The sequence below is a fragment of the Hoplias malabaricus genome, chromosome 16 (genome assembly GCF_029633855.1).
Source record: "Hoplias malabaricus isolate fHopMal1 chromosome 16, fHopMal1.hap1, whole genome shotgun sequence".
Classification (NCBI taxonomy): Eukaryota; Metazoa; Chordata; class Actinopteri; order Characiformes; family Erythrinidae; genus Hoplias; species Hoplias malabaricus.
Window position 1 is genome coordinate 25104396 of NC_089815.1, and position 25278 is coordinate 25129673.

The window sequence follows — 25278 nt, forward strand, 5'->3', positions numbered from 1 at the left end:
TCATTAATTAAACAGGAATTGTATAATAAACCTGTAAATATTTAGTTTATTATCTGTAAAGTGTAATCATCCTCTATGTAAAATTTCGATTCACTTGCCATCGTGAGTCGATTTGTGGTGAAGTATCGATTCAAACGAACGAGTCTTCCGCGAGTCGTACACCGTTAATGAGAATCATGTTTAGACTCAGAGGCGCGCGGCACTAGCACACGACTCACCCCGGGGTTTCTGACCTGGCAAATGGCCGTTTGGTGTGGTGGCTGTGAGGGAGAAAATGAGGCTCCAGACCGTTAGCGGGCTTCTGTGTGTAGAGCATGTGTGAAGTAGGGCTCTTTTCCGGCTGCACTTGTTGTGCTTTCCTGGGGGTTTGAGAAAAGCTTTCGCACCGCTCTTCCTGTTTCCTTCCGTCCGAGGAATGAAGAGGAGAGACAAGCTGAAAATCCCCTCCCTCACTTTGGAGTAAGTTCGCCTCTTTATTTCTCACCCTTGATGAATAATTTAGGAGCAGCTGCTGGAGGACTCGGGGAAAGCCCTCAGAGCTGGTGAGTAGAGAATCAGAGAGATGAAACAAGGCGAGGAGTCAGACATCACATTTTGTTGCCCTGTGTCTTTATGTGTGAATGCTATAGATGTTTATTAGGGGTGTATCGATACACTCAGGTCGAGTCTCGATATGGGGATTACGGTTCGATATTTGAAATCAAATTTGGATACAGAAAATGCTAATTATAATCGTGTTGCAAAACTTACTAACCATCCAAAAGCTAGGAGGCAGAAATAGTGCTGGAATGAGGTGGTTGCAAACGTTGGCTTTTTAACAGTATGATTTGAAATACGTTTGCTAATGCAGTTGTTACAGTTTTGCACTGCTGTACCAAACTATGACGAATGCTTTGTTACATCCCCATAAGAAACTGGCCTGTGTTAATATTAGGCTGAAGCCAGCGTTTTCTGAAAAAGTTGGAAAGACATCCGTTTGAATCAAATGCTTTGAAAAGGTCTTCCTGAATATTTACACTTGCAACTATTCCTGCAGAGAGGTGCTGTCAGCAGTGCTTTTGCTTGGATATATTTGCATCCCTTTAATACGCAGCATGCATTTACTGTCAGAGGCTGCTCCGATCTGGGGAGTGGGGGGGGGTGTAATATGTTCTTACATATGAGAAATGCTTACTGAGAATAGACCTCTTGTTTTTATTTACAATTAAAACCGAGTACACTACCAATGCTGAAACACATGGGCTATGAACAGGTATATGAAACATACTGCTGTGTGAACACCTTGTTCCTATGGCTCCACTGAGCAAACAATGCATAAAAATATATAGCATCTAAAAGTATGTAACTACAACAGCAGACTACGAGGCGGCATGGGTTGAGCTCTTAGTGAAAAGCTAATAGGTGGTGTGCTTCCTGCAGCGTTTTCAGACCATGACACCATCGATTTTAGCTTTGTTTTTCTTCCCTGCATGAAACACTCTGTGTCCAAATGTTTGTAGACATCCTTTGATATTGATGTTCTAAAATTCACACACACCACAGCATTGCCAATAGAAAGGAAACACTCTAGAACAGCTGCAAACAAGCTTAATGTCAACACGCTTAATGCGGAAAGTACACCCCAATGCTTTGAAGTCCCTTGTATTGACTCTGAAAATGCATTCACTGGATTTAAAGGGGGTCGACAGTGTGGACAGTGGTTTGAGTTGGAGTGGTGTTTGTGATCCAGACATAATCATTCAATACCAATTTTACACTGACTCGACTAATGCTCTTATGGCTGGGTGATACTCAGAAAAATGGTCCAACATCTAGTCTAAAGCCTCTCCAGAAGAGTAGAGACACTAATGGCAGCAAAGGGGAAGAAACTCCTAATTATTAATCTTTGTTTCAGAGGAAATATTGGACGTGTGTAAAGCTGCAGGCTTTTGGCGACAGGCAGTGTATATCAGAGTTTGGTGAGCATTTGAGCATCATTGCAGACACTGGCCTAAGGTGTGGTCTTCAATGCATTAATTCCCACCAAAGTGCTGTAAGACCAAGGTCTGCATCAAGATCAGAATTATATTCCATGTACGTATTTGATGATAAGATATATAAACATGATTATTCATTCTCCTGGATTAGCATGGTAGAAATGATGTGTTTTAAAATCTGTTTAACAAATTAAACAATAGAAATAGCTATTTTTGTACCAGCCTTAAAGGGTTAATGAGGAAGAAAGTTAAAGGTATTGTCTTAAATTGAAATGTCCAAAGCTCATCTTCCTTTATTGTCCATGAACATGTTTGCAGACATGAAGAATTTTACACCAGGCCTGAAATGTGCCTGCATCCACACGTGAGCGCATGGTGTAATTGGCAGAGCAGAGAACAAAGGCTGACACACACTTTCCCTCTCACACTCATAAGGAATGTTTGCCTGCCTTAAAAGATAATCCCTGCAGCTCTTGCATTCTGTCCTCCCACTCCGAGCACTTAGTAAATATAACCGCCCTTCTCTGCCCACTAGATGCTGATCCATTATACAGCCATATATCTGCAGTTTGCTGTCAGTTTGCCCTGTTATTAAGGTGCCTGAAATATGTGATCATTGTTGCAGTTTTTAAAACTCCGACAGCAGCATAGTAGCATGTGCGAGGATACTGTTTGTAGTTGTGATGCATGTCTGTTGGGACATTGACAAGCAAACTACTCTTGACAAGCACACAGAATGATTAAGCAAACCAAAAGATGGGATCACAGAAGCACAGAGGGCTGTCTGCACAGTTGGTTCTTCTCCAGTTCTCTCGCATCACTATGACAACACCCTCATCTCACTGCAGCACATGTTGCTATCCACTGCGCTGTTAGATGCCACACGCTGCCAGACTGAGGCCTCACCATTTGTACATTTTGTGCAGGCCTAAACTTCAAGCCAAGTTTTTTTTTTGCTTTTTAGATCAAGTCAAAGTTGAGTCAACATTAAAAGGCATGTTATGCAACACTTTTGGGGTAATGGAGTTCAGAGGCAGTTACCGTCAGAGTCAAAGCAGGACAATGCCCTTACTGAGGCACAGCAATCGTTAGATCCTTCCATCTGTAATCCTCAACATCATCGCTTTGATTTGCTGTCCTTTGGTGGGATACTGGGCGATAATGAGAGCAAAAATGACTAAAATAGCTTTAGATTTATTGAATGACAATGAAAGTTTTGTGCAGATACTGATTATATATAAAAAACTATTTTGTAGTATACTTTTAACATTTAGAAGCTGTGAGTTTGTGTCCTGCTGCAAAGGACTGGCGCCCCCTCCAGGGTGCCTTCCTGCCTTGCACCCAGTGATTTCGGGTAGGCTCCGGACTCACATCGACTCTGAGCTGGATAAGTGATTACAGACAATTATTAATTAATACTTTTTAAAATTACCAGTGATTTAAAACAGAATTCAGTGTAATACAATTGCTTAAATGTATCTATGTCCTAATAATAAACGTAACAATCACAATAACATTTTTGTAAGGCACATGGGAAAAATTCTTTAGTAATTTACACTTTTGTAATGTACAAAAATCTATGATTTCTCTCACTGGCAGGCATTTTTCTCAGGTAATCATGATAAACAAATGTAATATAAAAAACGTTACAACAACTGTGTAGCTTTCTGAGCTCTATTTAATGAAAAATAAAACACAATGCCGTGACCCGCTCACACCAGTGAAACACAGATGCATAGATTATTACTGAGAATTACTGTTCAATTAAATCAGAGCTCTGAAAAACAATTTTTGATTTATAAATGTACTCAGACAACTGTGTTTCCTTCAGGCCATGAGGTAATTTGAAAATCGTACATCAACAAGCATTTGCCATCCCAACATAAAATGATCTTTGTTAACACTGTGCATCACGAGGAAGTGTCACAAAAGACAAGGACCCTTTCATTCATCCATTATTCATTCGTTCATTGAATCAGTCTTTCAGTCTGTCAATATGAATGCACCCATTGATATGTAACTTTTGAAAGCCCTGACCAAGTGTTAAAATGTCACACAAATGTACCATGGTATAACAGAAATTTGAAAGCAGTGTCCAGATTTCACAAATTGATTTGTACCTTGAGTAATGTTATTTTTTATGAATTGATATGAATACAAAATGAAAGTGGTTACCTATTGGCAGCTAAATAAATCACAGTAGGAAAAAGTGGAGATACACTTAGTCAGAGCACTAATGCATGTGAACGTGTCTTTCAGTTTGTCACCAAACCAGAGTCCAATCACCCTGAGCCCCTGCAGCCCATGCAGTCCTTGCAGCCCTTTACAAACCCTTCATCCGTGGAGGTAAGACAGACGCTTTACATGCTGAAAGATCACAAAATCCGTTCAAATGGGAGTCAGGCAAGACAACAGATAATAGATGATAAGCTTTTTTGTCCTGTCTCACCTCCATAGACCTGGACAGATATATATTACTGTGCTACAGATTTTTAGTTCAGTCATACAAAGAAAGATCTTAAATAGAGGGATGAGTGTAAAACACAAACAGGATTTAAAAGAGGATCTTCCTAGGCATATGTGTTTGAAAATTCAGTTTAAAACCAACAAAAATTCAGGAAACCACATTTACATAAAATCCCTGATTTCATGGCTAAAAAGCTAACTCTGCAAAATCTGAGGCTAACAAAGTTAGCATAGTTGATGACAACCTGTATAGTGATTTTTACTTTTATTTTTTTGTTTGTTTCGTTAAAGAAAACAACAACACCAAGTGCATTAAAGTTTATCTTTATATCGTGTGTCATCGTACTGTTAATAACTGTGATATTAGCCTACAGGAGATTGTAGACTGTAAGAAGTAGCTTTTAATAGTGATTATGATGGCATATGATAATGTTAGCTGCAATATAATATAGAGGAAAGCACTTATACTTTCATTACTGCTCAGCTCATAGTCTGTGTTACAGCTCGTACTGTAATTTGCTGATGATTTAACTTAGCTACATTACTCACTGCACTGTTCTGATTACGTTTACACCTGTGGGGGCTGGCGTCTGTGGTCTTCAGGTCGCTACCACTTACTCTTGTCCTTAGAAGAAAGAAAAATGTCATCGTTTTAACGGAGGCAAATTCCCCGGAAAAAAATAACAACAGAGCGTCAGTGTTATATTACAAAGGTCTTTTGTTAATGGAAAAAAGAGCGGGCTGGGTTAACGGCTGTTTCCCCGTTTTATGGAGAGAAATGGTAAGTTCCAACGTCATCGCCCGGCAATGGCAATCAACACAACAGCGCTGCCACCCGACACGACACAGCAGACCTGATCTCACACAAAAGCTGCAGTTGCGCTAAAGTCAGCAACATGAGCTCAGAGAGACTGGACGGAGTTTATAAGAAAGACAGCACCGAGTCGGTTTGGGACACCGAATGACCGAGCCGCTGCCTCGGCCGCGGTAAAGCACCGTGTCTCGGAGAAAATGGAAAAGTTAAAACTTTGTCGCTCTTCGCTAGTCGTTAGCTAGCGCTAGCTAAGCCTGCTGAGTACAACAAAGCGAAGACTGAGAGGAGTTCATGTCCACGTACTTCTTATTCTTCACTGTCTTTATCCACGCCTCTTGTTCATATGCGGTTCACAGACAACGTTGAGTGGAGGGCTTGCTCCTTTGAGCGAGACTCTGACTTGCAAACTGTTTAAACTAACAGCGAGACGAGCTGAATTCACTTAACTAAGTGTCAGGAGCTAGCTGAGCTAACCAAGAGCCATGTCTGACCCGAGTCAGTGGAGTGGAGTAACCAGCAGTAAATCCCATTTCGTAACTGGTGCCATGCTAAAGCGGTCCAAAAGGTAAGTGAAGAACAACGGAAAGCTTTTGATGCTTAACATGGAGTCTGTAAATGTTCGGAGTTTTCATGTTTTCTTCCTGGATTTTGTAGTTGGTTGGTATTTTCCTCTTGAATTAAAAATGATTATCAGCACTGAATATGCTCCAGTTAACTGTATCTTTTAAATCCACCTTATTTCGCACTTATTGCCCAGTTGATAACTTCCACTGTTGTTCTGTATAATTTGTTAGCCCCCTTTCTGCATGTTTCTAAATGGTCAGGATCACTGCAGAACAGGAGTCGTTATCAGCACTGCAGGGACACAGAGATGGTGTGTTGTGCTAATATGAATGGATCTGACACAGCAGTGCTGTTACTACACAGCTTAGTGTCACTGCTGGGCTGGGAAAAGTACGCCATCCAAAAATATCCAGCCAGCAGCGTACTGTAGCAATTGATTAAGGACTAGAAGACGATCAACACAAACTGTGCAACAACATATGAGCTACAGGCTCTGGTTTTACATCTACAGAGTGGACCTATGTAGAAGTCTCTTGGTCAGTGAGTGGACTGTGTTTAAAAACTCTAGCAGATGTGCTGTGCCTGATGCTCTTATACCCATGAAACACAAACTAACATGCAACTCCCCATGCCTGTACCACTGCATTGCTGAGATTGTTCCTTAGTTCCTGGCTTGAAGAATTTGATTTAATGCGCCTAACAATGTATGCAAACCAAAGAACAAAAGATGAACTGCAGACTGTGATAGAAGTGGAGCTGATAAAATGAGTGAATGTTAAAAGGAGGAGGTCACGTACATGTTATGGCTCACCGTTGTAAGAAAGCATACCTTCAGACATTCAGAGCAATGCATTTTTCAATAGAATTTTTAATGCATTCTTTTCTTTCAGGGGATTAAACAAGTTATGGAGTTGATAATGTATATGTCTTTTTGTCATATAATTAACAAATACACTAAATTATTTAGCGTATATTTATACACTAAATTATTTATTTTTATTTAAAAAAAAAATTATTTTTTTTTTTTGTAATTGATAGTTGTTTTTAAATCGAATAGCAGTTTTGAATCTTCAGATGTGACAAAATTACCCATTATCACATTGATATTAAACTGTACATATACACCTTTTTCCACAAATTAACACAGTTCCCTGAGGTATTAATTAAATGTCTGTGATATGCTTTGTTTAAAATACCACATGGATCAAACAGCCTAGTTCAGGATGACTGGTTTCAGCCACTGTTGAGAATAAACTTCTGTATACAGGGGGTCCTCGACTTACGACGCTGATCCGTTCCTACGTCGCGTCGTAAACCTATTTTCGGTGTAAGTCGGAACATGCATGCATACTGTACGTAAATAACATACTGTAAGCACTTATCCTATCCTAACACCTATCCTCCTCAGTCCCGAGCCACGAAACCAGGCTTTATACAGTAAACGAGAGATGTGTCGTAAGCACGAAACATCGTAACTGGCTGGACTGACGTAACCCGAGGACCTCCTGTACTTTCAAGCCGTTCTTAACAGGGTACTTCTCGAGAAGTTATTTTCCTGGATAATACAGTGATTGGGCTTTCCTTATAGATTCATTTGCAAAGGAATACAAATACTGGTTTTGATTATATTTCAAGAATAAACTAAAGGTTATCTTGTGCTTAACCTACATTTGAAAACTTAATATCAGTAAGGATGGGAATGGCATCCCAGAAATGACTCGCCAAAATATATTTTTTTTCCATACAAATTGACACCTGTTATTTAACACAGCTTATAATCATTTTAAGCGCTGATAATGTGGATGTGCCAGCATTGCTCTCTTGTCTTCTCTGACCTTACCTGTTCCTTAGCTTAGAAAATCGGATTAATCTGATTAATGGTCACAGATGGGGAATGAGTAATCGAATAAATGTCCGGGCTCTTGACCTTGGCAAGTAGTGATGGAGCATTCTTTAGATGCAAATTCTGTTCATCCAGACAAGTAATGTCTCTTTACCTTGGTTGCCTTTGTGCTGCATTTACTTGTTTACTGTGACAGGGTTATCAAACATGTAATGAACCTGGTGTTTAGATATTCTGCAAATGTTTCATCATATGAGCATTGATAGGACTGAATGATTGAGTGTTTTGTGTAAAAAAACCAAAAAAAACCCCCAAAGAAAACAGTTTGAAAGAATGTAGCTTTCTATAAGCAAAAACTACTATTTCAGTTATATCCTGATTTATTTATTTTTCTAGTGTTTGAATTGTATCATTCAAGTATTAACTTTTGGAGATTTGGGTAGCTTAATAACATAGAACTCATAGTTGAGCCAATCCTTAAACCCATATATTTTGTTAGAGACCTCTCTGAAAAATGGCCTTTATGTATTTTCTATTTGTTCAATTCTAAGCATGGCCTGTAATTGTAGATGTTTACTCTACTGCAATTTATTTTATTTGTCATTGTTTTGTTTTTGTCTCTTTATCAACAGTTGCCGTAGCAGTAATAGGAAAAGTCTTGGTGTTGGGACACCGTCACCAACACGACCACTCTCTCCTCTCTCGGTCCACACAGGTGAGATTCACTTCTTAAGCAGGGTTTATAGTTTTTCTTTGGACGCCTTCATGCCACACCGACAGGTGCTAAGACCTTTTATTTAACTAGCTTTACAGAGTATTATTTGGTTGGAATTTATAGAGTTCAAGCTCTGGTCAAGCCAGTGTCCATGTACTGTGCTGGACAGTATTAGTTATTTGATAGTTTGTTTTTGATAGGTACAGATATGAAAAGAAATTTGAGTTCTGGTTTTGGCTTACAGTACTTTAATAACAAAAATATACCTTTTATGAGTCTCCAGCCTGTGATTAAACCTAATTCTGGACTACTTTTTTGTAAGTGGATAATCTTCATTCAGTAACGTGTGGAGTAGACTATACACAGGTCATAATGCATTCACTTTGTCATTAGCAAACAACTGAGTGCTCCTTTCCTTATTCATTTGTTGACTTACTTTTCTTCTAGCTGCCAGCAGCCCTTTAGACAGCCCAAGAAATGTGTCTGCCATTGCCTCTCTCAACTTCCCTTTTGCCCGAAGGTTAGTAACCCCACAGCTTCATATTTATGGACTAGTACCGGCAGTCTAGGTTGATATGTAGGGCTTCCTGCTAAAATCTTGCTTACGGCTATTGAGTAAGCTGTATCTGTTTTGTTCTTCATATTAAAATGTCTCTTTCTTCACTTCTCTCTTCGTTTATCAGCCACCTGGCTCGAGCTGACAGGTAGTCAGTCTTTCTTTAACTCTGTTGTTTTGTAAGGTATTATTGAAACAATTCAGCTGTGATGTTATAAAAACCACTCCTAGATATTATGGGAAATTGGCCTTACCAGACCTAATTCAAACAGAACAAAGCACTTCAAATGTGAAAGCTACCTCGCCTCTCTTGAGCGGAAATGAATGGTCTCTTAATTACAGTAAATGCATCTTCGTTCCTATGGGGAATCTTTCTCATAATTAGTCTGAGAAGTATTTACTGTGTGGCAGGACCACTAATGTTTGCAATGTGTGATGTTATGTTGTAGTAAAGGCAGGAGAGTAATTTTATTTTATTTTTTTTAAAGACTATGACTTGATGTTGGAAGTAACTGTTTTCAATGCTGGTTTTGTCAGGGCTGAAGGTAGAAGGTGGTCCCTGGCCTCTCTTCCATCATCTGGCTATGGCACCAATCCCCCAAGTTCCACAGTCTCTGTGAGTGCCACTTTTATTAATATTGTGTTAAATGCACAATTTGACATTTCCAGCTGATTTTTAGATGTAGGGTGGAATTGCAGTGACTTTTAAATCCTGAATACATTCTTGTTGCAGTCCTCCTCTTCTTCCCAAGAACGCTTGCACCAGCTTCCATACCAGCCCACACAGGATGAGCTGCACTTCCTGTTTAAACACTTCCGGAGCTCGGAGAGTGTAACTGATGAGGATGGCCGACCCTCATCATTTATACGCCCACGGTCCCGTAGTCTTAGGTACTACCTCCAGCAACATACACAAACATATTGATTTTATATTCAGTGTATCTCCTCTGTTCAGTAGCGTTCAATATAACCTTAAATGTGGTTTCATTTCAAAAGGCATGCATTTATAAATGTAAACTTTAATGGAGTGCATTAGTCTGATAGAGTGGAAGCTCAAATACTAGGGTTTTATATTGTTTTATAGGGTTTATGCTTTAGCTGTGAAAGTCTGCACAGATCTTTATATTTTTCATTGTTAAAGGTGTTGTAAAAGAGCTTGCAGTAGCTAGAGGCTGTTGGCTTGTCTAGCCCACAGTGGAGCTCTCTGCTTTTAAGGATTCAGCAGGTCTCTGTAGATTAGATTCTCTCCCACGCATCGCTTACCACACAGATATGCACACTCCCAGTGTTACCTACTCATTGGTACTAGTGCCATACACTACAATTTGGTCATTAAAGCAAGTTATCCTTTTAGTTTTAATTATATGGTGTATTAAATATTGTGTTTAGTGAAAACATTGTTAATTCACACTAAGAGAAGGTTCTACATTTTTATGGGTGTTTTTATGTTTATGTCATTTTATGTTCAAACAAAGTTTATTTTTTCTTTGTTCCCTTCTGCAGTCCTGGAAGAACAAGTGGCTCATTTGATAATGAAACTGTGATGATGAACCATGTTTACAAAGAAAGATTTCCTAAGGTATATTGTTGTCAAACTAGTTCTGAAACTTAAAAGCTCTATTAAAGACATATGGTATGATTAAAAAAAAATCTTTTATTATTTTTAATAATAATAATGACTATTATTAATATCAAGGTTCTTTTATCCCTTCTAATAAATGTACTACCTACATGAAACTGTGTGTTATTCAAGCGTTTACTGTTCATTTTGAAATTGTTAATTATTTTTGCTGCAGGTAGCCTAATGATGATTTAATTTGTGCAGGCCACAGCTCAGATGGAGGAGCGTTTGCTGGACATCATCACACATTGCTCTCCAGACAGCACCTTGCCTTTGGGAGATGGAGTGCTGGGTTTCATCCAGCACCAGCTGGTTGAGCTGGTCAGAGACTGCCTGGACAAATCTCATAAAGGCCTCATCACTTCCCTCTACTTCATAGAATTGCAGGAAAAATTGGAGAAGCTGCTGCATGAGGTGAGACTCATTGTTTCCACTGGGACTTTGGAGTACCTACTATTATTTATATGCTTTACTTCTGCCTTTTTCCTTGTACCAACTTTTTCCATAGTTTTTATATACTGCCTGAAGGACCTCAGGAATAATGTTACATGGATCGCCAATATAGTTTTAAATAAAGATGTTAAAATGGATTCTTTAGAGCTGTTGAGAACAGTTTGTCTATAATTTTAGAGGATTTATGTAAATGAGATGAACCTGAAGAAAACTTTATTAATTAATCATTTTGATGATAGTTGTGATGATAATGTATATGTTCTTTAAAAGTAAAATATTTTCTTAGAACCATATATCTAAGTCCAGAATGTCTCTGGAACTTTTGACTACACTTAAAAGAACCAATTATGGGTCCGTAAAAGACCTTATTTTCACAAATTATTTATTATTGTGAATAATATTTTTCTTAAAAATTAATGTGGAACACTTACTTATGTCACAAGGTTCTTTGTCCTCAAGTCATTTACACAAATGTTTCTCCAATGTTTCACCCATCCACTGAAAGGGTTTTCAGAACGCCAGTATTATCAAATTATGATTCTACAGTTTTTACTAGTATAAGAATCTTTGGTACTTTTTTTATACTAAATCTTCTTTTGCTACGTGTGTGTGTGTGTGTGTGTGTGTGTGTGTGTGTGTGTGTGTGTGTGTGTGTGTGTGTGTGTGTGTGTGTGTGTGTGTGTGTGTGTGAGTAATGGCTGTAATATTTAATTAGATGTCGGCAGCAGTTTGCTCATTGTTTGCTGTGGCACAATGGGGATAGCTACTTTGACAGTGAGCTGAGGATCACTGCTGTGCTGTTCATTGTTGGTTCATGTCCGTACCAGGCGGAAACAAGCAGAACAAATCAGTGCTGTCGCAGAGAGGGGAAGTAACATGGCTTACGTACTCAGCCTCACTGTGCCTGTCGCCAGTTCCACAAATGTGCAAGCGCCAACTTACCTCATCTTCCTTTCTGATGCTGATGCTGTTCACTGACTGCTCTTTTCAGAAAGTGCAAAGGGTTCAGTGAGGAGTCACCCCTAATAAAGTTCGTAATCACTCATAATGAACACTGTTTGCAGAGCTGCAGGATCATGGTGGTATTTGTGAGGGAATTTCCCTCTGTGTGTCATACTAGCCTGTGGCTCAGGGCTTTGGTTGGAAATGCAGAGCTCCCGTTTGGCTGGAGTTTGATCTGTACGACTAGAGAGCCTTAGTTTCCATAGCAACCTTTACGCCCACCTCCTGGGTTGTGTGCCGACAACCCCAGGCAGGACTCATCGTTTGCTGTCAGATTGCAGGGCTGGTGTGGACATTATGCACAGAGCTAAGCTTATTAAAGTGTTTCCCACATCCCTGAGTCACTGGCTCCAAGTTTGCGGGCACTGGATTCTCTGAACCTCTAATAACTCCTGCCTTTGTACTCTCTCCATCCCTTCTAGCCATATGATGTGTCTCATGTAAACGCTTTGTGAAATAAAGAATAGTCATTTGATTTCCTGTTCATGCTTTAGTGTTTATGAACCTGGGGATATTTTTGGGAATATTAGGTTGATTAGAAACTTGTTTGAATCATCTCTAAATATTAATGCAAGAACACTTCTGTAAGGATGGCATAGGAATGTTGAATTCATTGTTTGTTGTATAACCAGTTGCATATTTAATATATAGCATCTCTAATAAGCAGCCATGTTGTGCTTGGTGCTTTATATGGAGTCTGTACCCTTTGTTTGTATAACGCAGATGAAAGGCCAGATATGAATCACGCATTTAAAATTGCTTTAAGGATATTACTCATTATTTTGATTAAATAAATTCTGCTGATGTTTTTTTGGTCTGCAAATACACTTTTTTTATATAAAACATGTCCCCATTTGCTCTTGGAGAGATGGCAGAAGGCATCTTGCGTACTGATTTGATGGGACAGTTCCCTTCCTTTCCTAGACACATAATGGCCTATTTGCTGTTGTAATTTAAAAGCGATGTTCTCTCTGTTCCTTGCTTTGAACAGAAAGTACATATCGTAAGCGGAAATAAAATCAGACATGGTACAAATGAGAATTTAGACCCCATATCTGAATACCAACAGCAGCACTTATGACAACCCACACAACGCAGCAGTCTCAGCCTCTCCAAAAAGCTCTCTTACAAAATATTCTCTTATGTAGTATATATTGTTTATTTTTTTTACTCTCAGGCATTGGAGCGGTCAGAAAGTGAAGAGGTTACTGTCATCACCCAACTAGTGAGGAAGATTCTCATCATCATATCCAGACCTGCTAGGCTACTGGAATGTTTGGTAAGTTTTTCAAGTCATACAAAACTGATTTACTCTCAGGTGTTATTACTTGTTTAAGCATAGAGATGGTTAATTTTGTGTTACTGATTTTGATGTTTTGGACTGGACCACACTGACAGGAGTTTGATCCTGAGGAATTCTATCATCTGCTGGAGGCAGCGGAGGGTCATGCTAAAGTTGGCCAAGGCATCAAAACAGACATCCCCCGTTACATCATCAACCAGCTGGGCTTGAATCGAGACCCATTAGATGGTACCAGATGGATTATGTAACATTCCGTTATCATGTATGCACATAAAGTCATGCTATTTTCATCTTGGGTTTGCTTTTTCTCCTCTTTTTGCAGAAGTGAATCAGCTAGAGGAACACTATGATTCTTGCCCTTCCCTCAGTGTGGATGCTGATGATTCTGAGGTAAATTGCCTTCAGTGGTCAGTAGGTGTAGGAGATATCTGTAAAGGGTGAATGAGAATGTCTTATAATATGGATCCTACAGCTACTTCCATAAACCCAAAAACAGCAAAACAGCACGGCCACTTGGGCAAACTGAACTTAAACATGAACAGCTAAAGTAGCTTAGTATATTCAGCACTAAAACATTTGATAATAAACTGTACAGTCACCTCCGAGGGCTTTCGGTGTCCTCCTATACTGTGCAGCATTTTAAGTTGATGGCTTGTGACAGGACTATTGGGTGACATTTGGGACTTGTGTCAGTCGGGACAAGAGGTCTTAATTGGGTATTTAATATACGTCAATTAAAACATTTCCATATTGAGCATAAACAGTATCCTACCTTAAGTCTTTCAACAGACAAAGCATTTAGTACTGACATTTGATCTAGTTATTTTTCACTTTTGTGTAACTCCAAAAAAATAACACTTCATGAAAAGAAATGGTATAGCTGCAGTAATACCTTTTCTTAAAATATATCATAAAGAAAAGTATTTAAGTTTTACTCCGACTGAATTACTTTATTCAAGATATATCTCTGTTTACTTGCTAAATTAACATTTGCACATATAACATTTTTTTAATATTAACAAAACCAAGCTTAATTTCTCTGTTTTGATCCTCCTACATAATTATATTTAGAATACAACAACTTTGTTAATCATGGCTGTTTTAGTGTCATAGTGCAGTATATCAGCTTGATTTGATTTTAAAGTTAAGGAAAGATGAACCACCAAAAAAATGTGTGTGCAATATATGGCATTTATTACAAGTGCTGCCAATTTGCTGATTGTTAACACTGCTAAGCTGCCTGCTGGTGTCATGGAGATTAGTCGATCTAAAAAAAATGTCAGTATTCTACATTTAAAGTGAGGGGCAAAGGCCACCTTGACCACTCTCGAATGTTGCCTATCGCAGGACGTCTCACATCATTATGACAGTCATGCACAGAGCAAAATTAGCTCAATCCATTTAATTGTCATTGTCAGTTGCCTCATACAGCATGTCATTAGTAAAAGTTTTTCACTGAGAGCTGTAATTGTATGTAGTTAAAGAACAAAAAATAATGTCTCTGCTACTACTTTTATTTTGCAGCCAAATAAGTCTGTACTCATCCCTCCAAGAAGGAAACCACTGGAGAGTGACTTTGAAACCATAAAGCTGATCAGTAATGGAGCTTATGGGTAAGCAGGTTTAACCCAGTATACCTGACATGATACTGCCACAGTGGATAAAGCACAAAAGTTTCCAAATGTACAGTTCATTACATCATATAAGGTTCGCTGATTGCCACAGATGCTGCCTCTTCGCTGCATGAGGAAACATTTTTCACAGCTTCTGCATCTGTTACCTTTCAGGGCAGTGTATTTGGTGAGGCACAAAGAGACTCGCCAAAGATTTGCAATGAAGAAGATCAACCGGCAGAACCTGGTCCTGAGGAATCAGATCCAACAAGTGTTTGTGGAGAGAGACATCCTTACCTTTGCAGAGAACCCATTTGTTGTCAGTATGTTCTGTTCCTTCGAGACACGTAGACATCTCTGCATGGTAATGGAATATGTGGAAGGTAAAGAAAGTATACAATTTTGTTTTCTTATCTTTAAAATGTGTTTAAAACCATTAAGTCACATGCCATTACTGTCCAATAAAGGCACTGCAGACATGCGGTTTGCCTCATTATACATGCAGTTCAACTTATCAGCTAATAAGAAATGTGTTCATTATAAAAAATTTTTTAAATAACATCGTTCTGAAAATACATTTTTAACAATGGATATTGTTTCTTCATGTGCCAAACAGGTGGTGATTGCGCCAATCTGCTGAAAAACATGGGCCCGCTGCCAGTTGATATGGCTCGACTGTATTTTGCAGAAACTGTTCTGGCTTTGGAATACCTTCACAGCTATGGAATAGTACACAGGGATCTGAAACCTGACAAGTAGGTTTAATAATGGGCATATGTGCGTTATTGATTGCGTAAGAATTTAATTGAATAGATTTAATTAAACGTTTGTATTGAATCAAAGTTTTGTTTTGTTTTAAAACTTACTTGCAGCCTTTTGATAACATCAATGGGGCACATTAAGCTGACAGATTTTGGCCTGTCCAAGATTGGCCTTATGAATATGACAACAAACCTTTATGAAGGCCATATTGAGAAAGATACCAGGGAGTTCATTGACAAACAGGTTAGAGAACCCTTATAGCATTTGTGCATTTTGTACATTATTTATAATTTTATTTAAACTATGTTTAGTATGTTAAATATGTTTCATGTTTTTTAATTGAGTGCTCACTTTTTGTTTGTTTGTTTGTTTTTTGTTTTCCTAAAAAAGCATGAATTAATAACATTCACTTTGAAACTGGTTAACCCTGAACTAAGTTTCAGCTTTTATTTATCTTGGATTCCTAGAGAAGAAATTCATCAGTTTATACATTTTTTGTTAATAAAACATATTTATTTATATATCATGCTGTAGGTATGTGGCACACCTGAATACATAGCACCAGAAGTTATTCTGCGACAGGGTTATGGAAAGCCAGTAGATTGGTGGGCCATGGGAATCATCCTTTATGAGTTTCTCGTAGGCTGTGTACCTTTCTTTGGAGACACGCCAGAACAACTTTTTGGCCAAGTTGTCAGCGGTAAGTCAGGATTATTAAATACTAATTTAAATAATGATTGTGTTTATATCTGCAACAGAAGTTTCAATGTCTGCATTTCGACACATTTCAGTTGATGAATAACAGAAAATTACTTCCTTGTCCAATTTTTCAGATGAAATTATTTGGCCAGATGGAGATGATGCATTGCCAATTGATGCCCAGGACATGATTACACGTTTACTGAATCAAAGTCCCCTTGAAAGACTTGGAACAGGTAAATTGTTATTTTGCAGCCTCCAAAGTGGGGCTTTATTCCTTATGCCATTAACTATGTCTTCCATATCAGATGTAGTCATAAAATGAGTGCATTTTCTTACTTATCACATTTTGCATATTGAGGGTCATTTAATATGATTTTTCCTAATGGAAACTTAGTATTTATGTTCATATTAGTATTAAGTCTATTGGAATTTTGTGCCTCATTTTGATGCAGCTAATTACATTAATGCTGTCCTCTTTTGTTCTGAAATACGAGCAGGAGGAGCAACAGAGGTGAAACAGCACACATTTTTTAATGGAGTCGACTGGAATGGGCTGCTGCGCCAAAAAGCTGAATTTATCCCACAGTTAGAAGGAGAGGATGACACTAGTTATTTTGACAGTGAGTGACGCTCATTTCCTCTGCATTTAATTAATCTGAAATATATAACTATATATTTTATTTATTTATTTATTTTCCCAGCCCGATCTGAACGTTACCATCATTTGGGATCTGATGAAGATGACGAAACCAATGATGATGAGTCTTCCCTTGAAATTCGTCGGTTCTCCTCGTGGTCAAATCGTTTCAGCAAGGTTAATCTTTATCTGAGCACTAATGGAAACACAATGAAAACCACGTATTAAAACAGTAAAGTTTAACGATTTACTGTTTTACATTAAAGCTTGTACAACTTTTCTCAATTTCCTGCTTTCCCAATGTTAGGTTTACAGCAGCACAGAATATCTGGCCACACCATCCAATCTGAGTTTTTCTTCTGACCGAAGCCACAGTGAAGAGCATGAGGACCGTGTAGAGGGTCGAGAGAGCCACTCACCCTCAGAGATGCGCAGACAGAGCAGTACAGGGGCCCAGGACAATAGGAGACTCTCTGGACAGAGAGCATGGTTAGTGGCAGCTCATTCTATTTACTGAAGATTCCTAACGCCAATGCTGGAATCTTAAATCTGTTCATGAACATCCCCTAGTGGTGAAGAGGCATCATGCATTTCCCTCAATACACTGTAGTTAAAAGCTGTCTTTATTTTGTTTGTATTATTATTATTTTTTAATTATTTTATTCCATGCACCATTGTTATGATAATATGTTAAATAGCCTTGCGACCAATGATTCCAGGTAGGCTCTGGACCCTGAATTGGATAAGCGGTTACAGATAATGAATGAATGAATGAATAATATGTTAAATATAAATCTAAATACATTGCTACCTACTCATTAATTCATTTTGGTAATGGACATTTTTTATAACAGTAATGACTGTTGTATATCTCTTCACATGCCCAAATATGTGAGATTAATGTATGGTCCATGTCCTATTCAGTTTTTCAGGCATTACTCCAAAATATGTATTTAACCCTGTCTAAATAAACTCAGCCAGTTTCTTTATACGTTATGTATGTCAGTACATGATATATGTAATCATAAAATTTATGCCACTTGACCATAGCTTGCGCCCACGAGCCTCATCCAGCTCGTCCCAGTCTGACAGATGTGTCAGCCCCTTGGTGGTGAGCAGCACCCACAGCCTGGAGGCCATGCCACGGTTTGCACTGTCCACAGATGATGAAGGTTGGTCATTAGGGCAAATACTATAGAAGTTCACTGAGAACTCAAACCAGAAATTTGAACTGAAATTTGTTTGTGAATTTGGTCACTGAATAAAAAAAAGTTGCTGCTACGTTAGCATTGAGTTGTATTACACAAATATATTTCTTTTTTACATTGACTGGATGTGGAAAACTTTTGTTCTTTTTTGCAGCTGAAGTTGTTGTATCTAACTTGCGGAGAATTAGACTGCGTAGCAACAGTACAGGAACTAAGCACTCCTCTCCAAGGGAACATAGCAGTCCACGATGCTTTGGCAACCAGCTCGAGACCCCTGACAGACAGCGACTCTCTCCAGGGGGCAAAGTGCCGAAATCTGCCTCCGTATCAACACTGTCCCTTATCATTACTCCTGGTGAGAAAGCACACATGCTGTGAATGAAAAAAATAATGTTAGCCTTGATATGAATGTGATAATTGAAAAGAAACTAAGAGGATTTCATTAAATTCTGATAGTTGTATTTTCAGTTAAGGTGCATTAGTGATTCTTTGTCCCCAGTCCTACTAGTAAACTATGTAAAAGATTTCATGTGTAAATTTCCTGCCAATTGTTGGACATTTCTTTTTGTAAGTCACTCTGAGTAAGATGATTTCATTTTGAACCTGTCCAGATGATATGAGTGGAGGCCTTCAGCCCAGTCCTATTTCCCCACACTCCATCTCCTCCAACCCCTCCTCCAGAGATTCCTCCCCAAATAGAGATCTGTCCCTTAGCATCAGCTGTCTGCGTCCACCCATCTTCATTCACAGCTCAGGCAAGAAATATGGATTTACCCTCCAAACTATCCGCGTCTACATGGGCAACAGTGACATCTACACCATCCACCACATGGTCTCGGTAAGCATTTTATAGCAATGCCGCAAAGAACTGGGACTTGTCTTGAGGAGAACACTGTGCTACCAATTTAACAACTTGAGTGTCACAAAATTTTTTCCAATCTTAATTGGTTAATCATACTGAGTAATTCAAGCAAAGTTTTTCACTTTATTGGTCTTTTTGTATAGAGTGTGGAGGAAGGCAGTCCTGCTCATGAGGCTGGTCTGAGAGCAGGAGATTTGATAACTCATGTGAATGGCGAGTCAGTACAAGGCCTGGTTCACACTGAAATGATGGAGCTACTCCTTAAGGTAAGAAATATAAACTCTTAGGAGACTACTCTGTATTTGCGGCTGCTCTTTTTCCCTTGGGGTTTCATCCCATGGATTTGACAGTGTAGTGGTATCCTAGGAAAATACAGCTGACCTACATGTCTTAGACAGCAGTTTTCCCAGAAATGTTTGTTTCACTAAAATGTAGTCACTGTGTCCACAGTAAAAATGATTTTGTCCACAGACCAAATTCATTTTGAACCTTGTTGTATAACAGTATATGTCTGTTCAGCTATTTAACTTTTTATAACACAAAAAAATGATGCTTTATAGAGCGGTAACAAGGTGGCGTTGCAGACCACTGCACTTGAGGACACAACTATAAAGATTGGGCCAGCACGGAAAACGAGCTACAAGGGCAAGATGGCTCGACGCAGCAAGAGGAGCAAGAGAAAGGACAATCAAGACCGGTAGGAGTTCCATTAATCTCTTGTTAATTGTAGTTAGACTTCTTGATGAAATTCCAAGTGAAACAAATTTGAAGCTTCATTTATATAAAAGGAGTCCCCTCCAGGGTGTATTCCCGCCTTGCGCCCAATGATTCCAGGTAGGCTCTGGACCCCCCGTGACCCTAAATTGGATAAGCGGTTACAGATAATGGATGGATGGAAAATTAACCTTACGAAAATTGCCTATGACTTTATTTACCTCAATGTCTGTCTTCAGACGGCGAAGTGTATTGAAGAAGTTGTCCAAGCAGACCACTGTGATGCACAGCAGCCGCAGCTTCTCTTCTGGCCTCCATCACTCTGTGTCCTCTAGTGAGAGTCTGCCTGGCTCCCCCACACACAGCCTGTCCCCTGGCCCCTCCACACCCTGTCGCAGCCCTGTGCCAGACCACTGCGTGGGTAAGTGTACACAGCACACGCCTGCTTTATAGATTTTTTTTTTTCTGTGGGTGTGGGTTTTTTTTTTTGTTGTTTTGTTTTGTTTTTTTTATTTTGCGAGGAAAATATTTAAAAATTTTATTTACCCTTTTACGCATTTTACCTTGTGCCTATGTAGATGCAAACATCTCCCAGAATGCCTCCCAGTGCTCCAGTTCCCCGAGTTCTCCAGCTGTCCAAATGCGGCCAAGTTCTCTACACGGTCTTGGCTCCAAGCTGAGTGCCCAGCGCTACACCAAAGTGGGCCGGCGGAAATCCACTAGCAGCATCCCTCCCTCTCCACTGGCTTGCACGTCTTCTCCCCAGGCCCTGTCTCCTCAGCACTCACCTTCACCCTTGCCTAGCATCACCAAAACCCTTCATTCCTTTCACGGAAAGACACTGTCTCCACCGACAATCGTCCGTCACGGAGTCCGGCCACGGGGAACTGAGCATCCTGTATCACCACTGCTGAAGAGAGTACAGTCTGCTGAAAAGCTCTCTGGGGTCTTCCATGGAGACAAAAAAGCCCACGCCCCACGCAGACACACTCTCGAGGTCCCTCACTGCGAGGTGGACGTGGGTGGGGACTGTGGAGAACCAGATGTGTCTTACTCAGTTGATCATGTTAGGCTGGGTGGACAGAAGTTGCGTGACTGGCCAGGAGATCGCATGGAGCAGATAGTAGTGATGCGTAAGCTGAATCTATCTGAACGCCGGGACTCTTTTAAAAAGCAAGAGGCTGTCCAGGAAGTGAGTTTTGATGAGCCAGATGATCAAAGAGCTGGCCAGACCCCTGCCTTGACTGCCATGACTTCAACACCAGCCACCGGGGCCCGGCCCAAATACAAGGCTGAGTGGGTAGTGGCGGACTCTCAGTCTGGGGAGGAAGGTATGGTCAGGAGAGTCCCTCTAGTGCCCCAGATTGCAGTGCAAGGGTCAGAGAGTGAAGAACTGGAGGACTGGCAGCCGTGTTCAGATGATGAGGATGAGGATGAGGGGAAAAGCTCAGAAGTGAATTCAACAGAAGACTCTCAGACAGAGGCCAGAGGAGAGCCAGAAAGTTCCTTCACTTCTTCAAAGGCACAAGACAGCTCTGCAGCAGCCTCTAAGAGCACAGCTCACAGTGCAAACACAGAAGCCTCAAACATGAGTCCAAGGAAGGGGAAACCAAAAGAGAAGTGACTGTGCAAAATATGCCATGTTGAAAATCCTTGTTTACGGTCATGAGTAGACAAGCGAGTGGTCATCCTGCTCCTGATGAATGATTCAGTCTCCCAACAGGTCAGAGAGCAACTGGGTTATAAACTAGTCAGGGTTTTGTACATTTAATTTGAATTTTAAGCTAGATTTTTACAGGGAATATTTTAAAACTTTTTTTTACCACAAGCTGAAATTATAACCAATGGCGAAAAAGAAAAAATAGATGGTAAACAGCCTGGATTTTAACTGTCAAACTGAGGAAGACTTGAGTTTTCTATGAAAATGTATTTTCAGGCAGAATGTTTGTGTTAAGGGTAGCGAGTAGAGCAAATGATCCCACGGCTGTGTGTGAGAAGTTCCAATGACTGAGTTGGCACTAAACATGTGCAAAAACCTAATTGATCAAGAGGTTTTCGGTCAGTATTTCTGCTAATATCCTTCATGCACCAATTTTACTGTATTATTTTCAGTGTAAATCCCACTAAAAAAAAAAAAAAATATATATATATATATATATATATATATTATTTTTTTTTTTTTTTTTTTTTTTTCCCCCCCCTTCCTTTCATTTTCATCTCATTATGCACTTGGCCACACTTGGGTTATAAAAGTGTTTTTTGGCTGTAGGGATTTCACCATTCATTTGACACTTGGAAACAATGTTACAAATACGCCCAGCAGATTTTATGTTTGTATATAGATAAGTTCACTAGATATTGTGGTGCAGTTAACAAGTTGGCTTAACAACAAATTTAAATATTTCACCTATTTATATATTCATGTTTTTGAAAACTATGCTGACTGGAATACTGAAGAATATTTCCATTCCATTGCTAAACTTGAACAAATCCAGGGCCGCTCAAGGTTTTCTGGGTCCTGAAGATCAGCCAATTCATTTCTGCTTATTTATAAACTTAAATCATCTGGAAACTCCATAAAGAAACAAATTTTACATGATGCCCCTTGTTGTTATTATTATTTTTGGATTTGTTTTTGTTGTAAATTGATATGCTTAATTTATGCATGCGATTATGTGGTTTCCAAACCTTCTTGTAGGTTTTCCTTGAATTATCTAACTACCTTTTTGTATAAAAAAAAACAATGTTTACAGTTTTTTAACCAACTTGAATTTATATTGTGCAGAGACTCAATATGAATGCAGCATGATGGAACTTGATCTACTGAATGTTCAGTATGAGTGAACCACACCTAGAGTGAGTAATGCACAAGAAGGAGCCTGAAGCTTACTGTAACTGTTCAGTGTTAGGAAGAAGTCGTCTAACGACACCACCTCACAAATAGTCTTAGCTTAGGACTGCTGTCTGTATGTCTGAGAGAGGGCTTTTCAATGGGTTACTGTTTATTTCCTGATTTGGGTGGGTTTGTATTTTTTTTTTTTTTTTTTTTTTTTTCTGTGAAAAGAAGAGTGCTCTCTTCCAAAATTACATGAAACCCAAAGTACAGTGTTCTCATTGCATGGTACTGAAGTTGATTGCTTATGTTAATGTTGTTTTCTTTCTAATTGCTCATTGGACAAAGACGAGGAGATGGAAAACATGCTATGGAAAATCAGCTAAGCATCTCTGTCAGATTGAAACCTCTTGGGTACTTGGAGTCTCTGTTATACTGTTCTAGTGCATAACTGCATATTGCTACTAATTTTGGTGCTACTTGGATCTGTAATGCATTCCATGTTTGACAGTGGTTAATATCTCTTGCACCTAAAGGCAAATGTTGAGACCTTCTGATAATTGCATGCTGCATGTACTTTATAGTGAGCACTCTAACAATGCTCGCATGGCATTCTCAGTGCAATATGTGTCTCTTAGTGTGATCTAAATAAGCCTTTGACTTTCTGTAAAACAGTGGAAATAATCGCACTATCGATTACATAATCCGATGTGTTTCTTTTTAATGTTACTGCTCACTTTACGTTGTGAATACAAAGTGTTTGGTCTTTCCTAAATAGCTGTGTAGCACCTGAAACTCATTTTAAAACTTGTTCTGATGAAGCAGTGGTAAAAATCTGTAATGCCAGCTTTGTTTTAACCCTTCCAAATCTGGTCACAATGAAGCTGAAAGACCTGAAGTTGACCAGAGAATGCTGTTTTTGTACCTTTATATGCAATAGTGATGTTCCTCTTCCTCCGTTTCTTGAGAACTGTTGGGATTGTTGGTTTCTGGTCCATGCTGGTTTGTAAAGAAATACTTTTATATATATTTTGTAATGTTGTTATACCTGTTTGCCAGCCTAAATAATGTTTTGTAATAAATCATCCTGTGTTGGTTCTAACATGGAGTGCTGTTCTTACCTTGTTATTAGCCAGAGTGGGCTAGCAGGTTGGATATCACTCAAACTAAACTTGATTAAACTTTCAAGCCAATGGATGTTGTATGCAGAATTCATTTCCCCCCCTCCCTCCCTCATATTGTACCCAGTGAATATCTGTTTGCTTTCCCTTATTCTGTGTTTTTTTCTTGGACGATTTAAAGGAGATTTCCACTTATTTGTGCGGTGGTTCTCAGTAAAGGTGAATGAATTGCTCCAGAGAAATCTATTTGCAAAAAGGTTTATTCACACTGATGACGCATCTGAAGCATTTAAATGGCTCAGAAACTCTCTGAATGTTATTACATTAAATGTTTAGGGCGTATGACAGAAACAATTGTCCCAAATCTTTTTAAGAGATTTTTTTGGCTAAAAACATTTACAAAAAAAAAAAAACATTCCTGAGGGAAATGTACATGGAGTGCCTTAAGACCTTGGTAGTATTAGCAAACAAGAGTTCTAGATAATCATTTCCTCGGTTTCCTCTGACCCCTGGTTCAACTTGAGGCTATGCTCTTTTGGCCTTATAGGAAAGCAAGGGACCAAGTTAGTCTTTTGTTCCACTGAAATAAGTGTTCCATTAATAAGAGTTAAAATTTAACTTGTACTTTGTGCTCACTTATTGATTTTGGGTGGGGGGGCTGAGCTCTGTACTTGTACAAGCTGGAACCTTCTCAAAACCTCTGGCTTTAGCAGTATGGGAGATCTTGTCTAAGGGAAAGTAAATGGTCTGCAGAACAGAGGAGGCTTGTGGATAAGAAGAAACATACTAAGAATGGGAAATAATGCTTGCGCCCCATCTCCTGAGACAATAGACAGTATTTTCTGGACTGGTCAGGCTGGAGGAATCATTCCTGATATCACCCTTGACAGGACTCTAACTAATTATCTTTCTCTGAACTCTAGCTTCGCTCTTAACCTTCAGTATGCTTCCATCCAACGGCATCTTTCAAGAGACCAACTTGCCGTGCTAGATAGCAACCTGACCTCTGTTTTTGGACAGGGTACGAAAGTGTCTTATGGAGGTGTGGGAGTTGTAGCTCTTGCTCTGTCTTTATTCTTACAGACGCTTGCTGGTCAAACCCATGGTGATTCCATAGATCCCTACCAGAGGATTTTTGGACCTGATAACTCTTCAGAGATCTCCAGTATTGCCAGAGAGTACCTGAGACTAGTTCCCTGGAAGGTACATGACAGTGAAGGGATGGCGGAAATGACTGAGATCTACGACCAGAAGCTTAAACTTGCACTTATTGAACTTTTTGAGAATATAACCATTGACAACTATTTGAACACCGCTGCTATCAAACAATGGATCAACGGAGCAGCCATTCACCTGCACATGAGGATTCATGGTATTCGTCTGCAGTCAGTCCCCAAGGGTTCTGCCGAGTCTCTGCGACTCTCCTATCGAACAGGATTAGGACGAATTATCCAACTTTACACTGGCTATTTACGCCGCAGTGTGAAGGAGAGGAGCTCCATCCAGGGCCCTC

At 39.4% G+C, this 25278-nt stretch overlaps 1 protein-coding gene across 7 annotated transcripts; it reads left to right on the plus strand.

The window, feature by feature from the left end:
* The first annotated feature begins 216 nt into the window (after nucleotides 1-216).
* Nucleotides 217-23830, plus strand: mast3b (microtubule associated serine/threonine kinase 3b). Of its 7 annotated transcripts, none has more exons than XM_066646969.1 (28): nucleotides 217-459; nucleotides 4236-4322; nucleotides 8296-8378; nucleotides 8826-8898; nucleotides 9062-9082; nucleotides 9472-9550; nucleotides 9668-9825; nucleotides 10438-10513; nucleotides 10760-10969; nucleotides 13188-13289; nucleotides 13409-13541; nucleotides 13636-13703; nucleotides 14838-14926; nucleotides 15101-15309; nucleotides 15543-15681; nucleotides 15799-15931; nucleotides 16223-16388; nucleotides 16522-16623; nucleotides 16888-17010; nucleotides 17092-17204; nucleotides 17335-17516; nucleotides 18078-18199; nucleotides 18390-18590; nucleotides 18847-19073; nucleotides 19241-19363; nucleotides 19658-19794; nucleotides 20051-20232; nucleotides 20390-23830. In XM_066646969.1, the coding sequence occupies exons 1-28, from the start codon at nucleotides 416-418 to the stop codon at nucleotides 21433-21435; spliced, it is 4428 nt and encodes a 1475-aa protein (XP_066503066.1). In that variant the 5' UTR covers nucleotides 217-415; the 3' UTR covers nucleotides 21436-23830. The 7 variants fall into 7 exon arrangements, with proteins under 7 accessions (XP_066503066.1, XP_066503067.1, XP_066503068.1 ...); XM_066646970.1 differs by having other exon boundaries at nucleotides 13412-13541; XM_066646971.1 differs by lacking the exon at nucleotides 9062-9082.
* Nucleotides 23831-25278: the final 1448 nt, after the last annotated feature.

What these genes read in the sequence shown, in the direction of transcription:
- mast3b (XM_066646969.1), top strand. Translation starts at nt 416, where the DNA reads ATGAAGAGGAGAGACAAGCTGAAAATCCCCTCCCTCACTTTGGA. An exon ending in TGGAGAAGCTGCTGCATGAG is followed by an intron (nt 10,970 to 13,187) that starts GTGAGACTCATT and finishes TTTTACTCTCAG; the next exon opens with GCATTGGAGCGGTCAGAAAG. An exon ending in CCATCCACCACATGGTCTCG is followed by an intron (nt 19,074 to 19,240) that starts GTAAGCATTTTA and finishes CTTTTTGTATAG; the next exon opens with AGTGTGGAGGAAGGCAGTCC.